Source organism: Juglans regia, chromosome 10 (assembly GCF_001411555.2).
Source record: "Juglans regia cultivar Chandler chromosome 10, Walnut 2.0, whole genome shotgun sequence".
NCBI classification, from domain to species: domain Eukaryota; kingdom Viridiplantae; phylum Streptophyta; class Magnoliopsida; order Fagales; family Juglandaceae; genus Juglans; species Juglans regia.
In genome coordinates, this window is record NC_049910.1 from 31,140,146 (window position 1) to 31,160,380 (window position 20,235).

Genomic DNA, 20,235 nt, shown 5'->3' on the forward strand with positions numbered 1-20,235 from the left:
CGTACAAGGATTAAAAAAAATGAGATAAAATGAAAAAGACATTATTAATCGTCCAAATAAGTTGGAGTTATTTAGAAATCGTGATCTCTCTTTCTGCAGATACTGATACTTTATTGAGAGATTAGCTCAAGCAAAGTTTTGAAATCTTTGGAGGCAATCCCTGAAAGAACCGAAACAGCTCTGGAATTTAATGCCAGAGTCGTGTGTTTTCTTCTCATATATATAGCTGAAGTTTGTTACAAGAGATAGGATTTACAAGAATTTAAATACAAGTGTGCAGAATAATATGGAAGAACAACGTAAAGAGAAAACAGAGGAAAACAGAATTCTCGTGTCCAGCACCAGACTTCCTTTCCTTTCGGCAAGCTAATTATTTTGAATTTTGGTTGTTACGGTTTGAGCCTTATCCTTATCATTCCCCCGTAAACTGGCAGGGAGATCTATCACAGAAAGCTTATCTCGAAGGAAGCAAAACCGATCAGCTGTGTGTCCCTTTGTGAATATATCTGCAGGTTGGAGAGAAGTAGGAACATGCTGAAGAATTATGTCTTTATTGGCCACCTTTTCACGGACAAAGTGGTAATCCACTTCTATATGTTTTGACCGTGCATGGAAAATGGGATTTTAGGCAAGAGCTAAGGCACTTATGTTATCACACCAAGCAACTGGAGCAGATGGAAGGGAGACCTTGAGCTCGCGCAACAGCATGCGCAACCAATACACCTCAGCCGTAACTAGAGCCAAACACCGGTATTCAGCTTCAGTGCTTGATTTAGACACGACAGGTTGTTTCTTAGCCGACCAAGATATTAGATTGGATCCAACATAAACACCATAACCACACGTTGAGCGTCTGTCGTCAGGATCACCAGCCCAATCAGAGTCACAATAGGCATTAATGGCAAAAGAACTAGATTTGTAGAAAAGACCATAATCAAGTGTATGCTTTAAGTAGCGTAGCACACGTTTGGCTGCTGTCCAATGAGCCGTGGTTGGTGCTTGCATGTGTTGACAGAGTTGATTTACTGAGTAAGCAATGTCGGGGCGTGTGAGAGTAACATATTGTAAGGCACCCACCGTTTGCCTATATTCAGATGGATCTTGAAGAATTTCTCCATCAAATTTGGATAGCTTGGAACCCGAGACACAAGGAGCACGATATGGTCGAATACCAAGTAGTTGCACACGATCCAAAAGATCAATAATATACCTGGTTTGCCGAAGATGTAATCCGGAAGAATTCCGTGTGGCCTCAATGCCCAAAAAGTATGTCAATTGGCCAAGATCCTTCATAGCAAACTCAAGTTGTAGTTTAGAAATCAGAGAGGTTATAAAATCCCGATCATTTGAGGTAACAAGAATATCATCCACATACACTAATAAAAATACATGGATATTCTCAAGATGATAGGTAAATAACGAGGGGTCAACTTGTGAGCTTTGAAAACCAAGAGCCAAAAGCACTGTGGATAGCCGATTAAACCAAGCTCGAGGAGCTTGTTTTAAACCATAGAGAGACTTATGAAGCTTACAAACATATTGTGGGTGTAACGGATCCTCAAAACCTTTTGGTTGTGTCATATAAACTTCCTCTTCTAAAATACGATGAAGAAAAGCATTAGAAACATCAAGTTGACGAATATCCCAGTTAAAAGAAATGGCAAGTGCAAGAACCATACGAACTGTAGAAGGTTTTATGACCGGGCTGAATGTGTCATGAAAATCAATACCACTTCGCTGTAGATAACCGACAGCTACTAATCTATCCTTGTGACGCTCAACACTACCGTCAGGTCGTCGCTTGAGTTTAAAAACCCATTTACACGGCACCACGTTTTTACCAAGAGGACGAGAACATAGTGACCAGGTTTCATTCTTTAATAGTGCCTGAAATTCACTTTCCATTGCTGCATGCCACTCAGGTAGAGATGCCGCTTGAGCATAGGTTCGAGGCTCAGAACTAACCACACCTGCATGCAATGCTCGAAGAGGATGACGAGTGGAATATAAGTGAAAGCCAGGTAACCTACGGGGCTTAAGATTACCGGTCTGTGATCTAGTAATTATCTGAGTGGAAGGCATATGAGTAGAGGTGACTCTGTCAAGGGGTGCACTATCTTGATGAGCAGAGGGACGACTAAGAGCAGGTGTAGAGGACGCTGGAGGGGTCACAAAGATCTCGGGTTGGCTAGAATTGAGGGCTGGGATAGAGGAGTGGGGATGGGTTTCGGGAAAGGATGGACTAATAACAGGTTCATGATTTTCGGGACAGAGTACAGAAGTCTCGGGTTGGCCAGAGTTGAGAGGTGATATAGAGGAGTGAAGATGGGTTTCGGGACAGAGGACAGAGTTCTCGGGTTGGTCAGAATTGAGAGGTAGGAAAGAGGAATGAAGATGGGTTTCGGGAGATAGAAGATCAGGAGCAGGTGTAGGCGAGGAGGGAACAGTTACAGGAGTCACGGGCTGGGCAGAATTGAGGGACGGGACAGACGAGGAGAGGGGGTTTTCTGGTGAAATAAGAGTGGGATTAATATTTGAAGACATTTCTGGAAGGGTAGAAACAATAGAGGACGGGGTCAAAATATGAGAGGAAGGAAGAAAATTCAAACCTTGGGAATTACCTGAGGAGGAGACGCAGTTGACGGGCTCGGTGAGAATGGATTGTGCAGGAAATTTCTCTTCGTCAAAAACCACGTTCCGAGAGATGTAAACACGTCTGGAGGAAGGATCGAAGCACCGAAAGCCTTTATGATTAGAACAATAACCAAGAAAAATACATGGTGTGCTACGATATGATAATTTATCATTTGTATAAGGACGGAGACATGGAAAACATTGACATCCAAAAGCTCGAAAATATGTAAAATCAGGAGGAAGATGGAAAAGACGTTCAAAGGGTGATAAATAATCAAGAACTTTGGTAGGTAGTCGATTAATTATGAAGATAGCGGTTAGGAAAGCATCAACCCAAAATTTCTTAGACAAGCCGGATTGAGCGAGAAGAGTAAGACCCATGTCCATAATATGACGATGTTTCCTCTCAGCAAGGCCATTTTGTTGAGACGTATGAGGACAAGACATACGATGAAAAATTCCATTGTCACTCAAAAACTGCTTAAACATGGTAGAACAAAATTCACCACCATTATCACTTTGGAATTGTCTAATGGTAGATTTAAATTGTTTTTCCACTAAAAGCTTGAATTTAACAAATGTAGAATAAACATCAGATTTATGTGAAATAGGAAACATCCAAGAAAAACGAGTAAAGTCATCAATAAAAATTACATAATAACGACAACCACTCAAAGAATGAGTGGAAGTGGACCAGACATCAGAATGAATTATTTCAAGGGGAGCAGTTGATTCTCGTGAAGAGTCAGAGAACGGTAATTGCTTAGCCTTACCTAGTTGACACGACGCACAAACTGACGCTTTATTTATTGAATCACTAATTGGAAGAGAAAAATTGGAAATGACACGACGAAGAATTTCGGTGGAAGGATGTCCCAAACGACAATGCCAAGTAGAAGTAGAAGCCATGACGCCAACCGTCATTGTGAGAGCATGATACGGCGATGAAGATAGTTGACGAAGGTTGATTGGGTACAATCCATTGTCACTTGGTCCCGTCAAGAGTGTGTCCCCCGTCAGGATGTCCTTCACAGAAAAATCAGAGCCAGTGAGTTCAAAAAGAACATTATTATCTTTACAGAATTTATTGATAGAAAGAAGATGGGCAGAGGCTTGAGGACAATAGGCAACATCAGTTAAAGCAAGAGTAGAAGACAAAGTTTTAATAGAAGCATTGCCAGTGCGAGATATGATCAAACCTGTCCCGTTACCTACACCCACGGTGTCATCGCCTTCATAAGGTTGAGAAGTTGCAAGATTAGCAATATTTGAGGTAACATGAAGATTAGCCCCACTATCCGCATACCATTGGTGTTGATTTAGATAAGTCGTGTTAGCCTCAGCCACCATAGCGGCTAATTCAGTAGGAGGATGACGTCCTTGAAATGAATAATTCATTCGATTAAAACAGTCCAAAGCTTGATGCCCCTCTCGTTTGCAAATTTGACATGGGGAACGAGAGCGAGACTCGGACGACGCAGGCACAGCTGAAGATGTGAGCGGTAGGTGAGGTAGAGGCTGTCTAAATTGAGAAGACGCACTACCCGCACCTTTAGAGACCCCTGAGAAGCGAGATTTATTATGGGTGTGTCGAGAACTTGATTTAGAGCCAGGTTTATGGGAGTAGAGAGCATAGGAACCTGCCTCAGAATGAAGGGACTGACTATGAAATTTTTGCATAAGATCATAGTTCAACAATTCTGCATGAAAATCCGAGAAAGACATAGATTTTTCCTTAGATAGGAGCATATACGTAGTGATAAAGGAATGAAATGAAGAATTGAGACCATTGAGAACAGATAAAATTAAATCCGAATCATCAACAGATTTCCCAACAGCAGAAAGTTCATCAGCAAGAGCCTTAACTTGATCCAAAAAATTTTAGCAAGATAATGACCCTTGCTGTAAACACTGCAACTTTCGTTTGATAAGAGACACACGAGAGGATGAGGGCGCAGCAAAACGTGCGCCAAGAGCTTGCCAAGCAAGCTTGGAAGTCTCAAGACCATATATGGTGGAGACCACCGTAGGAGACAAAGAAGAAATAATCCAGCCAAGGACCGTTTGGTCCTTATACTGCCAAGCCATATAGGCAGCATTAAGGATACCTTGGGCCTTGTTTTCTTCACTGGAAAATTGAGAAGGACATAAGTCGGAACCATCAACAATTCCCATGAGTCCATAGCTCCGAAACAAGGGAATTAATTGAGCACTCCAGGCAAGGAAGTTAGTTCCATCAAGTTTGATGGAAATAACTTGAGCTGGAAGATGAAATGCAGCGGAAGGAATTGAGGAATCTGCAACAGCAGCCATAGGATCGTTAGAAGCGTTAGCTATAGGATTTTCTGATACCATGAAAGAACCGAAACAGCTCTGGAATTTAATGCCAGAGTCGTGTGTTTTCTTCTCATATATATAGCTGAAGTTTGTTACAAGAGATAGGATTTACAAGAATTTAAATACAAGTGTGCAGAATAATACGGAAGAACAACGTAAAGAGAAAACAGAGGAAAACAAAATTCTCGCGTCCAGCACCAGACTTCCTTTCCTTTCGGCAAGCTAATTATTTTGAATTTTGGTTGTTACGGTTTGAGCCTTATCCTTATCAATCCCATCAGGTCCGGCAGCTTTCACTACAAGCTCTTTAAGATCTCTGATCTTCTCCTTCATCCTCCTTCGATGTTGATCATCATGTCCCAGAACGAGCTCCAAGCTCTTGACCATTCCCTTCTTTGTAAACACCCCTCCCTCAACCCTAACCCCTATCTCCCACACGTCCTCTACCATCCGTCCGTTCATCTTACCGTCGCCTAAGATCGGCCGGCAGATCATCGGAACCTCTCCGACAATGCTCTCAAACACAGAGTGGTATCCACAGTGTGTAATGTACACGCCTACTGCTTTATGTGACAAGACATAAGCCTGGGGTGCCCAGGGAACTATTTTTCCTTGTTTCCTTGTCCTCTCGAGGAACCCATTCGGCAGAAATGCTTTGAAGTTTTCCCTAAGAGACCAAAGAAAAGGAACGCAACTCGCTTCCAGCGCCTCTGCTAAAGCAGCAAACTCGTGGGGTGGCACCGCCGCCACTGTTCCAAAGCTTATATATGCTACCGATGTTGGCTTTTGCTCGTCCAACCATGGGAGGCAGCCTGTGGCGTCTGAATGCGATGGTGGTAGGGGTGGAGTTGGGACTATTAATGTGGGAAATCCCACGTACAGAATGTCTTGGAACTTGGACTTGAGATCATCGGTGAGTATGGTTGAGTTTAGTTCTCGGAAAGAGTTCATCACAACAGCATTTGCTCGTGGCAGGACTTCGCTAATTCTGCGCAGTGTGCGTGCGAAAATTGGAGAACAATTTGACTGATTACCTTGAAGTATTTCTGGGGGTAAGTCCCCGAAGCGCATTACGGAGAGTCCTGGAATGGCATCTAGGGTTTTGTCAATAGGGTTTAGATCTCCCACTGCACCGCCATTACCATGAGCTTCACCGCCACCGCAAGCTTTAGCATAAGTCTCATGGATGAGAGCACTGTAAATGTGGGCCGAGAGGTCGTAGGGTGCGGGAACGTATAAAGGGACCCACTTTACATGCATGTCCGCAGCCATATCGCAGCCAAAGACCAAGAAAGCATCGTTCAAGATGCAGGTGATCTTTTGCTGCCCAGTCTCGGCCACTGCCATATCCATGCCTTTCCGGAAGCTCTCAGGTGCAGCCTCAAGGAACAGCTCCACTTCCTCGAGGGGATTCCCGGGAGTGAGGACATGACCCTCAGGCACGCCATCCGCAACATCGTAGGATTTAAGGTTGTGTGGGAGGTGAGCTCCTGAGGTGGCAGAGAGCTTTTGGTTGGATTTGGCAGTGTTGAGGAAGGAGAACCGCACGTCAGGGGCGGCCGATGCTAATTTGGAAGCTAGGTTGAGTAAAGGCCAGGGATGGGAGCCAAATGGAAATGCCAAAACAGCAACATGCTGATTTTTTCCTGAGCTTTGACTCATTTTTCTTGGCTTGATTTGCTTCTAGATACTAGATAATATTAGTGTAATTGGTATTGCATGTGGGTATGCATTCAAGAACCGAGAGAGATTTATAAGATATATATATATATATTAATAGCATCATACATTCCAAACTCTTCTTTACTGTCGGCAATTGATATTATTTACTACTGAATGGTAGCTTCAAACCTAAGTCTGACTGGTAGCTTTAAACATAAGTCTGACTGGTAGCCATGGTTAGGTATGCACTCCCCGCCAACTAAGGCTTCGTTTGGATGATAAACATCTCTCAACTCATCTCAACTCATCATTACAATTTTTTTAAATGTAAACGAATTAGTATATTCACGTATTCATTCAATATGATTGGTCAAAAAGTAGATTTTATTAAAAATAATGTTAATTTGAATTTAAAATATGAATGCAACAACATTAATATGCAGATTGGTATGAAAACTTAATTGTACATAACAAAACTCATTAATATTATAAAATTTGATCGACGAAGTGGACCTATAAGTACAAATGTATTTTTTTTTATCTATTTTTTCTTTACTTTTTTTATATAGTTTTAAATATTTTTAAAAAATAAAAAAAATTTCAATTCATTAATTTTCACTTCCTTAATCATTAAGTAAAAGAATTAAAAATTAAAAATTCAATCGGTCACTTTTATCGATTCAACTAGCATTTTCCTAATATTATAGAGTACTGAATGGTAGCTTTAAACTTGACTTGTTTGGAAATAGATTTCATCTCTGCATCTCATCATATCATCTTATTACATCTCATTCCCAAACAAAATTTAATACAAACATTTTCAAACTAATCATTATAACTTTTCCAAACTTTCTAATAAAAAATAATTTAACTTTTTCAAATCTCCAAACAAAAATAATATTATAAAACTATATACTAAAAATATTTTAATTTTATAATATTTTTTATTCAACTTTTTTTCTCTCATTTTTCAAAACTAAAAGAATACTCAACTCGAACTATATCACTACTATTCACAAACTATCTTAGTATTATTCACAAAACTCTGATATCATATTAATACTCCCCAAAGGAGCAACTCCTACCTTAATTAGAAATTTCCTTAAATTGTTCATTTTTATCTAAATACTTTTTTATAATTCAAATAGAAATACATTTATTATGTAAACCTTATTGTATAAAATATGAAAAATGCTCGGGGAATCGAGAATGACACTCTGAAATTGGCCGATACGTTTGTTTTTTTAGGATTTGTGTTTGTTTATATTTTAATATTGTATTTTATTTTTATTATTATTCTAAAATACATAAAAAAATACTTTAAAAAAAGAAGAAAAAAATACAACTGGAATTCTAATATATATATATATATATATATATAACATGTTAATTTAATTTGAGTTTATATAATATATTGGAATCTTATTATTCATGTCTATTAATCTTATAACATAAAATTAATCTTATAAATCTTAATAAAATTAGTCTTCTAATTTTTAATATAACATTTGAATTTTGATATAATATATAAATTTTAATTTTATAACATAAAATTAATAAAATATAAACTGAGAGATATGGGTCAACCACTTGTTAAACTTTTGTTGAAATATATTTTTGTTTATCAATAAAACCGGAAAAATGGAACTGCACCAAGACTGAAAAAATTGAAAGTTCGGTTTCAATGATAAATAGATCCGGTATCGATTCTTAAATTTTCAAAATCAATGTATACCGGTTCGATCAAAAAAAATTCAAAACCGTACTGTTACACCTATAATCAAAATACTCTACACACTTCGTCTTGATTTGGGCATCGGAGGTATCCCATACCTGAGCCCCCCATTTCATTTTCTTAGTGCAAGTTGTTGGAGACCATTAGCAAGAATGCAAAATATGTTCACAACAATTAATGCAGTCTATAGGATAGTATAACACATTTAACGTATTTTTTGTATGCCTATAACAATACGTTATGAAGTAGAGTTTTTCAATCCTAATCATATTCAGGCTACATATCGAGCCCTTTTCCCGTACATAGATTTTGGCTTTTTCTGAATTATGATTATTAATGACCATATATGTTTCTTAATTTGATAGAATATGTCCTACAGTATTTTAGATGATAATCCACAATAACAAGTTTGTCCTTAGGAGTGTAACCGGTCCGGTTTGATCCGGTTTTAGACATATTTTATAACCGAATCGGTATACATCGATTGCACCCATAAACTGGTACTTTCATTTTTACCTATTTCAATCTGACACTACAAGAAAAATGACTTGTTTCGGCGCCACATTTTGTCACTAATATTGTGGAAAATTGTCGAAAATACCTATTCTCGTCAATTTTTCAATTGCCGCATGTTCGTCAGAATTGATTGCTTTTTTTTTTTTTTTTTGGCTTAAAATCAGTGAATCGAAAAAATCGTCGCAAATTGTATGTTATTTCCGGCTATTAAGTTAGTCACAAATAGTTAAAAATTCTCTGAAAATGTGTATTACATTATCAAAGGAAATCATTGAGAAAATTTTTTTGTATACGTTTCAGTTTATTACTACAACATATAAATAAAATAATTATTTCACCATCATTACTAATAAAACTAACTATTGATGGGACTCACAACTTTTTCAACTTCTCATTAAAAATTAAACATAACTCAATATACTTCATACATCCAAACACCTTAAACTCATTTCAATGGGACCCACAAACTCATTCCATCTTAACTCACTACTATTCATAACTTTTTTCAACTCATCGCACTACCCAAACACAACCTGAGATTCAAGGATTTTGCAGACGTCCAAATGAAGTTTTGTATTTATCTCAAATAAAAATTACTCCAACAATGACAATCATATTTAACCTAGATGGACAAACTCTGATTCTTGCAAAGATGTTTGATTTCACCTCCAAATGCTTCATGTTCACATAAACAAGCTGGAAGTAAGGAACACATGCTTCATTTTCTATCTTCCTATTCTTTTCTTTTCTTTTTTTCTCCTTTTTTTTTTTTTTTTTCCTTTCATCTCTCTTTGTATGTGTTTTTAAAATAGACCCTTGAGTGGGTTGTCTTTAGAAATTATTATATTCCTAGAGTCAGAGAATATTAAAGTACTATACACCCATCAATGACCAAACCCCTTGTAGTATTCCTAGCCACATACATGTTTTTCCTTAATTTGTTTTATTCAAATTTTCTTTTGCTTTGAAGCTTGACTTGTTCGTGCTACTATTTTAGCATAGATTAATGTTTCATTCCATATGTTCATCTCACTTTTATCATACTATATAAAATGTGACGATTTTATTATCATTGGATTATCACGTGACTTTTTAAAGAAATTCAAAAGTAGATATGTAATGTCATATCTAATTAGATGATAGGTTTATAAGTGAGATATTAAATAGTCTCCAATCATCTAGTGTAATATCATAGGATGATGAGTGGATGATGAGAAAATGAATGATAAATAGCTAGATTTTTCACTATATTAAAGTAGGATGAGAATATGATATATAGTGACCTTTTTAACATATTATCCACTATGAGCTTATCATATTTTCATAATATTATCCCTATTAATAATCATTTTCTTAACCATTAAATAAAAAAATATATACGAGCAGTCCAAATAAAGAAGCAAAATCATGAAACAAATTAGTAGCATTTTCCATATATATATATAATATATATATATGGGGAAAAACCTTCATGTTCATATGAAATATAAATATTTATTAAATGCAAATAAAATTAAATAAGTAATCAGCTTTGAATTCACATCATTGTCTTCTTATTCATTTATAATTTAAGATGATTATTGATAATTACCGTCAGTTTAATAATTCATTGTGTAGGCTCGACGTGGTGACAAATTTTTTTATTATTATTTGTTTGAAGATATTTAAATGTTGAGGACCAATATATGACGTTGAGATTCGAGTGAACAAAAATTATTGCACTGTAAAGTACAAGGAAAAGTCTGAATGCAGCAGACTTCGTGTACCGATCGCACACCAAGATCCACGTCAGTTAGTAAAACGGTGAGTTTTAATTAAATGAAACGCGGGTTGTGTTGTGCGTGGGAAGGGATGGAATGTAAATGAAGACGAATGGAATTTAGAAGGCTTTAATTAAACTGTGTGTTTCATTCGGATGTACACTTCTGAAACTTGAAACGATGAGTTTTGTGAGCCCTTTTTTGTTGTCTCTCTCTCTCTCTCTCTCTCTCTCTCTCCATTATCTGCAACTTTAAATGCATTCTCTCTCCTCCATTCTCAGACGATGGCCTTCTCTCCTCTTCTCTGTCGTCTCGTGCCCCGTCGTCTCCATTAACGTTTTGGAACCCCCATATGTGTTTAACCCCCATTAAAGCTTCCGAACCCTATTCACTTCTTCACCGTGATTTTTCATCGAAGCCAATGTTATTTTTCTCAATCACCGGTATATATCTCTATCTCTCTCTCTCTCTCTGTGTGATTTTCAGTAAATTTAGGTTGATTTGTTGAGTGGATTTGTTTAGAGATTTTTAGTAAAAATATCCCTATATACAGCCTTTTTGCCATCGATTATTTCTCTACTATTATCTTCATTGTGCTTTCAAAATAGGCTCGAGGGATTGTTGATCTCAAATTGATCTGAATTCAAAGACACGTTGAGTATTTTTTAGATTTTCTAGTTTTATGATTAGAAATAAGTCATGACAAGAAATTGAATGCTTTTGCACATTTGGTTGCACTCCTTCTAGTGACTCATTGCAACTATTTCAAATAGGCAAATAGCAATGAGGAAAGTGAAAAAAAAAAAATTTTGAAGATAGAAATTGAGTTGATAAGGAAGGAGAAAGAGCTTCGAAAAAGAGAAGAAGAGATTGTAAAGAGAGAGTTCGGGAGTCCACAACAACTGAGTCAATTTTCAAAGGCAACAAGCAGATATCCGGTGTGAACACACACTTTTTCGTATTTATTGAGTTATCTCGATATTAATTTCACTGTACTTAATACAATCACAGTGAATACCCCTTGAACGGGAACTTTGTAATCTCAACCAACTTATTGCTCACGTTGTTGTAATGTAGTCACAACTATTTTGAGTTGCTGTATATATAGATTTCAATGTTTGGATAATTTTCAGCTTCTCCTGGAAATGATCATGAAAGCCTTTTTTCTTGTTTACCTGCATTGAAAATAGTCAATGTTTTATGTTTATATAAATCTTCATATAATTATGTGATTCTGTCAATCTTCATATAAATCTTCATGTCTTACTTATCAAAAAATGATACTGTAAAAAGAAACTTTCATTCACAACTTGGATATAAGAGCACGGGGGGGTTCAATCCCATAACTAGGACCATTTGCTTGCTCACAAAATCTGTACTCGGATGAAAACACTGATAAACGGATGCTTCCCATTAACTCTTATTTACACTCATCAGAACAATATATAGTAGTTTTTTCAATTCCCACAGTTAGCAAAACATGATTATACATATTCGGTCTATAAAGTGTCAAAAATATGAAATTGTTCCTCCAACTACAAGTAAACTACTATTAAAATACAGAAGCAGGCTTACAAAGTGTAATGTAAGGTAGACATTAAATATGGAATTAAAAGATGGTAGCCACTACGCTCTATTTTTACTCATTAACCAGATTTTCCCCAACTCCATTGACTTATAGCGGGGGTTGTGCTCCAAGCAAGCCATCTGGCTGGGCTCCATCCACCCCAAGTTGCATCTGTGAACACAAATAGAAAAGTTAAAAATGAACCCACATGCATATAGGCTTGAGCTTGCAGAGTTTAAAGTCATCATAGAGCTAACTGATGATTGAAGTCTTGAGAAAAGATTTTCATGCATGATACAACAATAAAAATCCATATGTTAAATCTAGGCAAAATATGGATAAAATTCACACGCTAAAAAATCCATATTTAACATTGCCATTGTATATACATCGGTATTTATTGGCATAAATTGAGTTCTAAAAAGTCTGGAAGTGAATATGAGGAACCAAAACCTCATCAACTCAAAAATAGTAAACACCAAACCCCAACAGCAAGTAACATAATTTTCAATAAGAACCATCGCATAGCAACAAACACCACTGCATGCAGCACCCAAACATTGAGACCAAGAGACTGGATCATTGTTTTAGAAACTGGACCATTGATAGACCAAGAGAAGTGAGAGACTGATGATTACAAGTAATTTAATTCACACAAATTGGCATAAACTCATTCAAATTGGCAGATTTTACTAAAAATCTGAAAAATCTTCAAATAAATTATTGAAACTTAAATAATCCTTATCTTAAAAGCATAAACAAACAAAAAAGTCCCAAAAAGTCCCAGATTGCCATCACTAAAACGCACTTTTCCTCTAACACAAAGTCAAGGTGATTTTTTTTTTTTTTTACAAGAGTTACTCAGAATTTTTCCTTTCTCGATCACTACATTTGTCCTTTTCAGCACCCAAAAGATCTTTCCTAAAAACAAATAAAGCGAATGAAAGGAACCCACTTTTAGCCTACTGTCATATTTTAACAGAAAATGCAGTAAATGTGGGAGAAGAGTTTGAGTTCAGTGATTCCTTCGGGTTCATAGTAAACATACGTTCCAAAGGACTCTAAATAAAAATTAGTTAGCAATAATAGTCTAAAACTCCTAAAGTAAACTAAAGAGCCTCCATGAGAAAGGGAGGAAATGCAAATACTTAGTTCTAACATTTCAATAATATATGGATATATTTTTATTTGCAAACAACACCTGTGTATAAGTCATGAAATACCAAATAAAACAAAATGTACTTCAATACATCCATGTTGGTTAAAATATAGGCGCACATGCTGTCTTCATAAGTGCTGGGCATAAAACACAGATTTGACACAGATTATGAAGAAGACCAAAGCTGAACTTAAAACTAATTTTCCCTCAAAAGCAAGAACAAAGAGTAAAGTAGTGCCCACTGCCTTAATCAAAAAAAGAGAAAAAAAAAAGCATAAATCCTAATTAATCCTAGAAAGTGGGCGACTCTTTTAGAGCAAAAGCTCCCATCTTTTTCGCTCCTCATGGCTGATATTTAACCCCTTCTTACGGGGATTTTAACATTGAAGCATGCTTCTTTTTGTACATTCAAATGGTTCACATTTTTCCCTCTTAGAAGTTTTAGTTACAAAAACAGAATAAATAAATAAATAAATGTGTTCTTGTACACTTACTTCACATCAACCTTGTCGTTGCGCGCAGAGGAAGAGATTTTGAGGAGGCTTCGTTGAGGAAGAGATTTGGGGAGACGGAGGGAAGCGGCAATTCGATCCGGGGAGGGAGGGAAGTGAGCTTTCAATTTGGGGAGGGAGACGTTGTTTTGTTTTAATTGCTTTTGCTTTTTTACTTTCAATAATTACATAAATACCCCTACTACCTGCCAGGTCACCTTTTGGCACGCAATTGGTACGCAATTCTGCTTGTACCTAGAAGAATTGAAAGTACAATATTGTAAGTCATTCACATGTCATCATCCAATGTCACTCTCAAGGGGCCTCTCTATGTAAACAAACCCCTAAAATGTACACAAATCACTAAAATCATACATAGTTATTATTTCATACAAAGTTTGGAATTCTCAGTTTCTTTTTGCCTTAACACTTTTTCTAATTTATAGCGATATAAAGTCATAGAAATAACATGCGGCTCTCGCTCTTATTATTATTAGGTCCACACTTTTTACAATTTGTAACTCCTAGCTAGGGATTGGTTCTTTTGTAAGAGTTTTGGATAGTAAGCTCCCTCCACATATAAGGTTCGAACATTTAGGTGCAACAATTTCTAGCTAGGGATCATTGGATTCAATGACTTCTTCTTGAATTATTTGAAATGCACTTGTGGAAACTCCTTACCGAATGCTTATTTCTTCTCGAGATTGGCCACCCCTTGTCAATAAAAATAAAAGTAAAAATTTACAAGTTGTGTCAATGTCATTTTCCATTCCCCAAAATAACTAAGCTCGCGACTCTTTCTTCTTCACCGCTTTTTCTAGGGATTTTCTTTCTAGGTGCACAATCTTGTATTTCTGGTTTTTTTTCCTTAGTCAAATTATAGAGTCAGATTTAAATGAATTATAAAATTATGAATTCATCCAAGGAGAGTATTAATGCTTAAAACAACAAAAGGGAGATAGTAAAAGCAAAATGCACTTTTTTTCCTTGATTTATTTTTCTTGATTTATTGAAAACCGATGCAATCTGTGGACTACAAGCTGAGAGAATAACCATTTCTTATGCCAATACGGCCGAGGAAATTCAGTTCCAAAAAGTGTCAAAAGCAAAATGGGCCTTAATTATAAACGGGCCATAACATAAAGCCCATGTATATCCATTTCTTGGGCCTGTTCAGTGTGTCAAATATGCTACCATGCATCCACACCTTTTTTTGTAACAAATAGAAACGGATAAGTGCCATTGGGCCGAAGGCTAGAGGTACCATGCATCCACAACCAATGAGGAATCACGACGTCTTATTATATAGAAAAATTCTAAACATAAGCTACACACTCTATACACTACTTAAAAATATGTGATTTTATTTTTTTACCCTCATATTTTATATTGAATTGAAATATGAAATATAAGGATAAAAAAGTAAAATTACATATTTTTAAATAGTGTGTTGGGGTGTGAGACTTCTGCATAGCACAACTCTATTATATAAAATGATTAAAAAAAATAACTCTAGTTTTCGAGTTTTGGACATTATGCATGTTTGGATATGGAGTATCTAATTTTATGAATAGTAGTGAAATTATTCAAGTTTTAGACATTTAGATGTTTTATTGGTATTGAAAATTGAGAGAAAAAAATTGAATAAAAATTTTACAAAATTAAAAACTTGTTTGGATATAATTTTTTAATATAATTTTTATTTTTATGTTTGTAAGATTTTTATTGATTTTTATTTGTTGTTTTGAGGTTTGTAAAAGATGTATTAATTTTTGTATTTATATAATGATTAGATAAAAATTTTAAAAATTGAAAATTAAAAAATATTTCGTATATAAATAAAGTTTGAGGATAAAATTATAAGAAGTTTTGAGAATCTTGAGAATTCTTGATCTGTCCAAACTTTTCAATAAATTTGGCCTGAAAATTAGATAGGCCCGGCCGTCTTTCCCATAATGTTAAAACTGGCAGTTAATTGGATTGAGGGCAGAACGAGCTCAACAACAGTCGTTGACTCGTTGGTCTAGTTCTGGTGGTTTAAGGATATTTATGTTGGTACTTTATATATGTTTTTGTAAAGAATGTAAATGTAACTATTAATAAATCTTTTTGTGATTTCTTTTGTTGGTTGGTGAGCGTGAACTCCTCATTTATTATATATATATATATATATATATATATGTTTCTCGTATAAAAAGATTTAATTTTTTTAATAATAAACTATATTTTCTTTCAAAAGAAATGTAGTACGGTATTTGTACAATTCATAATTATATCTAATATTATTATATAATCTTAAAGTATATAAATGAATAATGTTAAATACAATCATGAATTATACAAATATCGCACTCTTTGAAAAAAAAAAAAATTTATTATTAAAAAATTAATTTTTTATGTGAATATCATATTTATTCACTTTTTTTAAAATAAATATGTACTTACCCACTTCATAATTGTAAATATTATTTTTTGTATTAAATATAACGTAATTTTTTAAAAATTAAAATTTATTATTAAAAAAATAATTTTTTATATAAATTTTAAATTTATTCAATTTTTTAAATCTAAAAATATCTCCTCTCACCTGTTATAATCAAGGAAGTAGTTCTATGTGATTATTCTTTATGGATTGTTCCAATGTCTTGTCCAAATTAATTTTTGTCATCCGTACCATTTCCCGTCACTTGAACATCTCCGTTCTCTGTATTGGTCCCAACTCCGTATTAATTTTGTGGGCCAGATCTTAGAAAATATAGCTACGTTGCACCCTGAACCACGCTACGTAAGCAACCGCAACGGGGTCCACATATATATATATGGACATATAATAAATAGAGAAATGATACTTACAGTCGTGAGCGTGCAGTCGTCGTACAGTCGCTTTGAAAAAAATGAATAAATAAGAAACCCACCTGAAAAGAAATTAATTTTTTAATAGTAAACCTCACTCTTTTTCAAAACGACTGCACGATATTTACGCATTCCACGACTGTATGTTACATTACTCTAGATTCCTCAAACTTAAAATAGTACTGTTTCCAATTTAACCATGCATGATCTCATGAATTTATTATCATTATTATTGTTGTCGTTATTATTATTATTGTCCTCACACTGCACACTTTATACATGACTAACCATTTCATTATTCTCTTTCTATAAAAAAAAATTAATTATAAATAATTTTACAAACTAATACGTGCATCCATTTAATATGATTAGTCAGAAAGTAAATTTTATTAAAAATAATATTAATTTAAATTTAAAATATGAAAACAACAATATTAATAAGCAGAATGATACCCAATCTTACTTAAATATAATAAAATTCTTCGAAAAATCAGATCGTAAAATCACAGACAATCAATCCAAGGAATGCCCCAAACGTACGTACAGGGATTAAAAGAAAATAAGATAAAATGAAAAAGATAAATTATTAATCGTTCGAATAAATTTCGAGTTATTTGGAGATCGTGATCTGCAGGTACCGCTAATTTATTGAGAGATTAGCTCAAGCAAAGTTTTGACATCTTTGGAAGCAATCCCATCAGGTCCGGCAGCTTTCACTACAAGCCTTTTAAGATCTCTGATCTTCTCCCTCATCCTTCTTCCATGTTGATCATGTCCCAGAACGAGCTCCAAGCTCTTGACCATTCCCTTCTTTGTAAACACCCCTCCCTCAACCCTAACCCCTATCTCCCACACGTCCTCTACCATCCGTCCGTTCATCTTATTGTCGCCTAAGATCGGCCGGCAGATCATCGGAACCTCTCCGACAATGCTCTCAAACACAGAGTTGTATCCACAGTGTGTAATGTACACGCCTACTGCTTTATGTGACAAGACATGAGCCTGGGGTGCCCAGGGAACTATTTTTCCTTGTTTCCTTGTCCTCTCGAGGAACCCATTCGGCAGAAATGCTTTGAAGTTTTCCCTAAGAGACCAAAGAAAAGGAACGCAACTCGCTTCCAGCGCCTCTGCCAAAGCTGCAAACTCGTGGGGTGGCACCGCCGCCACTGTTCCAAAGCTTATATATGCTACCGATGTTAGCTTTTGCTCGTCCAACCATGGGAGGCAGCCTGTGGCGTCTGAATGCGATGGTGGTAGGGGTGGAGTTGGGACTATTAATGTGAGAAATCCCACGTACAGAATGTCTTGGAACTTGGACTTGAGATCATCGGTGAGTATGGTTGAGTTTAGTTCTTGGAAAGAGTTCATCACAACAGCATTTGCTCGTGGCAGGACATCGCTAATTCCGCGCAGTGTGCGTGCGAAAATTGATGAAGAATTTGAGTGATTACCTTGAAGTATTTCTGGGGGTAAGTCCCCGAAGCGCATTACGGAGAGTCCTGGAATGGCATCTAGGGTTTTGTCAATAGGGTTTAGATCTCCCACTGCACCGCCATTACCATGAGCTTCACCGCCACCGCAAGCTTTAGCATAAGTCTCATGGAGGAGAGCACTGTAAATGTGGGCAGAGAGGTCGTAGGGTGCGGGAACGTATAAAGGGACCCACTTTACATGCATGTCCGCAGCCAAATCGCAGCCAAAGACCAAGAAAGCATCGTTCAAGATGCAGGTGATCTTTTGCTGCCCAGTCTCGGCCACTACCATATCCATGCCTTTCCGGAAGCTCTCAGGTGCAGCCTCAAGGAACAGCTCCACTTCCTCGAGGGGATTCCCGGGAGTAAGGACATGTCCCTCCGGCACGCCATCCACAACATCGTAGGATTTAAGGTTGTGTGGGAGGTGAGCTCCTGAGGTGGCAGAGAGCTTTTGGTTGGATTTGGCAGTGTTGAGGAAGGAGAACCGCACGTCAGGGGCGGCCGATGCTAATTTGGAAGCTAGGTTGAGTAAAGGCCAGGGATGGCAGCCAAATGGAAATGCCAAAACTGCAACATGATTTTTTCCGGAGCTTTGACTCATTTTTCTTGGCTTGATCTGCTTCTAGATACTAGATATATAATATTAGTGTAATTTGTACTGCATGTGTGCGTGTATTCAAGAACGGAGAGAGACGATCTATTATATATATTAATAGCATCATGCATTCCAAACTTTCTTCGCTACTGTCGGCAATTAATATTATTTAATACTGAATGGTTGCTTTAAACCTAAGTTTGACTGGTAGCCATAGTTAGGTAAGCACTCCCGCCAACTAACACTCTTGGCAATTAATATTATGGAATTTGATAGACCAAGTGGACCTATAAGTACAAAAGCTTTTTTTATCTCTTTTTTCTTTAATTACTTTTTATACAATTTTAAATATTTTTAAAAAATAAAAAAAATATTAATTTATTAATATTCACTTCCTTAATCATTAAATAAAAGAATTAAAAATTAAAAACTTAATCGGTTATCGATTCAACTAACATTTTCCTAATATTATTGAATACTGAATGGTAGCTTTAAACTGGATTGTTTGGAAATAGATCTCATTTCAAAATTCTCATATATGCATTTCATCATCTCATCTTATTACATCTCCTTCCCAAACAAAATTTAAATACAAACATTTTCAAACTAATCATTACAACTTTTCCAAACTTTCAAACAAAAAATAAAAAATAATTCAACTTTTTCAAATCAACTAACAAAAATAATATTATAAAACTATATTATAACAATATTTTAATTTTATAATATTTTTATTCAACTTTTTCTCTCTCCTTTTCCAAAACTCAAAATATACTCATTTCAAACTATCTGAAATTACCTTATTATTACTCACAAAATTTTTATACCATATTACAGCAACTCCTACCTTAATTAGAAATTTCCTTAAATTGTTCATTTTTATCTAAATACATTTTTATAATTCATATAGAAATACATATATTATGTAAACCTTATTTTATAAAATATGAAAAATGTTTGGGGAATGGAGAATGCGACGCTCTCAAATTGACCGATACTTTTTTTTTTTTTTTAATATTTGTGATTGTTTATATTTTAATATTGCATTTTATTATTATTATTATTATTATTTTAAAATAAATAAAAAATACTTTAAAAAGAAAAAAAAATACACTGTCAGTACCGAATTCTCTGGCACCACCCTTACTTAATGGTTAAACAAGTGATTTTTAGTGAGTTTGTTAATTTTTTTTAAATGTTTAGAGGTGTTTAAAAAAATTAAAAAAAAAAAAAAACAAGAAAAATGCATTTGCACATATTGGTACAATGCATGGTGCACCTTTCTCGATCCCTTAACATTGTCCAAAAATTATTGCATGTGGAATGTGGAACCCAATATTATATATATATATATATATAACATGTTAATTTAATGTGAGTTTATATAATATGTTAGAATCTTATTATTTACGTCTATTAATCTTATAAATCTTAATATAATATTTGATTAT

General features: G+C 35.4%; 1 protein-coding gene across 3 annotated transcripts; it reads right to left on the reverse strand.

Annotated features, from left to right (window-relative positions):
- Positions 1-339: 339 nt before the first annotated feature.
- LOC108979253 (anthocyanidin 3-O-glucosyltransferase 7-like) lies at positions 340-18,929 on the reverse strand. Of its 3 annotated transcripts, XM_035694677.1 has the most exons (3): positions 18,166-18,929; positions 5,230-6,017; positions 340-402 (listed from the first exon to the last, which is right to left on the reverse strand). In XM_035694677.1, exons 1-3 carry the CDS (start codon positions 18,788-18,790, stop codon positions 367-369), a joined length of 1,449 nt encoding a protein of 482 aa, XP_035550570.1. In that variant the 5' UTR covers positions 18,791-18,929; the 3' UTR covers positions 340-366. The 3 variants fall into 3 exon arrangements, with proteins under 3 accessions (XP_035550570.1, XP_035550569.1, XP_035550571.1); XM_035694676.1 differs by lacking the exon at positions 340-402 and having other exon boundaries at positions 5,002-6,017; positions 18,166-18,928; XM_035694678.1 differs by lacking the exon at positions 340-402 and having other exon boundaries at positions 5,004-5,327; positions 17,488-18,920.
- Between the last annotated feature and the right edge of the window lie 1,306 nt (positions 18,930-20,235).